Here is a 721-nt window from a genome sequence, read left to right as displayed (position 1 = left end):
CTGAGTGGAACCTGTCCTGTTAAACCGCTGTATGGTCTTGGCCACCGTGCTGCAGCTCAGTTTCAGGGTCTTGGCAGGGTCTTCTTATAGCCTACGCCATATTTATGTAGAGCAACAATTAATTTTGTCAGATCCTCAGAGAGTTCTTTGCCATGAAGTGCCATGTACCACACTATTTACTAGCAATGTCCGATTAAGATGTCAGACAGACTAGTAGACCTCTCAAGATACCTGGACATGGAAAATCTGGCCAGGAACAGAATTTCTCATGTTGCGTTTGAAGCTGCTGTAGCAACTCCGAAATCCGTCCTTCATCTAAAAAAGGAAAAATTAATAAGTGAATGTGTGCAGATACAAAATATGCCTTCACTCTAGAATATAAATAGTCCAAAACTTACATTTCTGGAAGTCCAAGGTTGCTTGGATTGATGCACAGAGGAAAGCCTGGCAACTAGAACACTTCAGCATGTCACAGTCTACATTGATCCAGCCGTACCGTGCACATCTCAGTGGCGAGAGCGCACAGGGCTTTCCGGCCCATTTGAGACAGTGCTTATGTCAAGGATGAATTTTGCAAAAGCAATAAATGAGTGATTATCTTTTCTTCCATATTTTGACTTATACCCAAGTAGGGCTGGACGATATGGCCAAAATTGATATCACGATATATTTCTTAATTTCAGTCGATACGATATAATTCCGATATCGATATGAACACTAT

At 41.6% G+C, this 721-nt stretch overlaps 1 protein-coding gene across 4 annotated transcripts in view; it reads right to left on the bottom strand.

Annotated features, from left to right (window-relative positions):
• The window catches only part of LOC107690584 (nuclear-interacting partner of ALK-like), a 17,183-nt gene that overhangs the window by 14,655 nt on the left and 1,807 nt on the right, over window positions 1–721 (bottom strand). For 3 of the 4 annotated variants that reach the window (XM_016488958.1, XM_016488964.1, XM_016488977.1), the window contains exons 3-4: window positions 399–549; window positions 232–315 (exon numbers count right to left, since the gene is read on the bottom strand). In XM_016488958.1, coding sequence (XP_016344444.1) covers window positions 232–315; window positions 399–549 — 235 coding nt within the window. The remainder of the gene's footprint in view (window positions 1–231; window positions 316–398; window positions 550–721) is intronic. The other variant, XM_016488969.1, reaches the window with a different exon arrangement.

Source organism: Sinocyclocheilus anshuiensis, unplaced genomic scaffold, assembly GCF_001515605.1.
Source record: "Sinocyclocheilus anshuiensis isolate Anshui unplaced genomic scaffold, SAMN03320099.WGS_v1.1 scaffold641, whole genome shotgun sequence".
In the NCBI taxonomy this organism is placed as follows: domain Eukaryota; kingdom Metazoa; phylum Chordata; class Actinopteri; order Cypriniformes; family Cyprinidae; genus Sinocyclocheilus; species Sinocyclocheilus anshuiensis.
The sequence above is the reverse complement of the archived record's forward strand: the minus strand, read 5'-3'. Positions and strand labels throughout refer to the sequence as shown.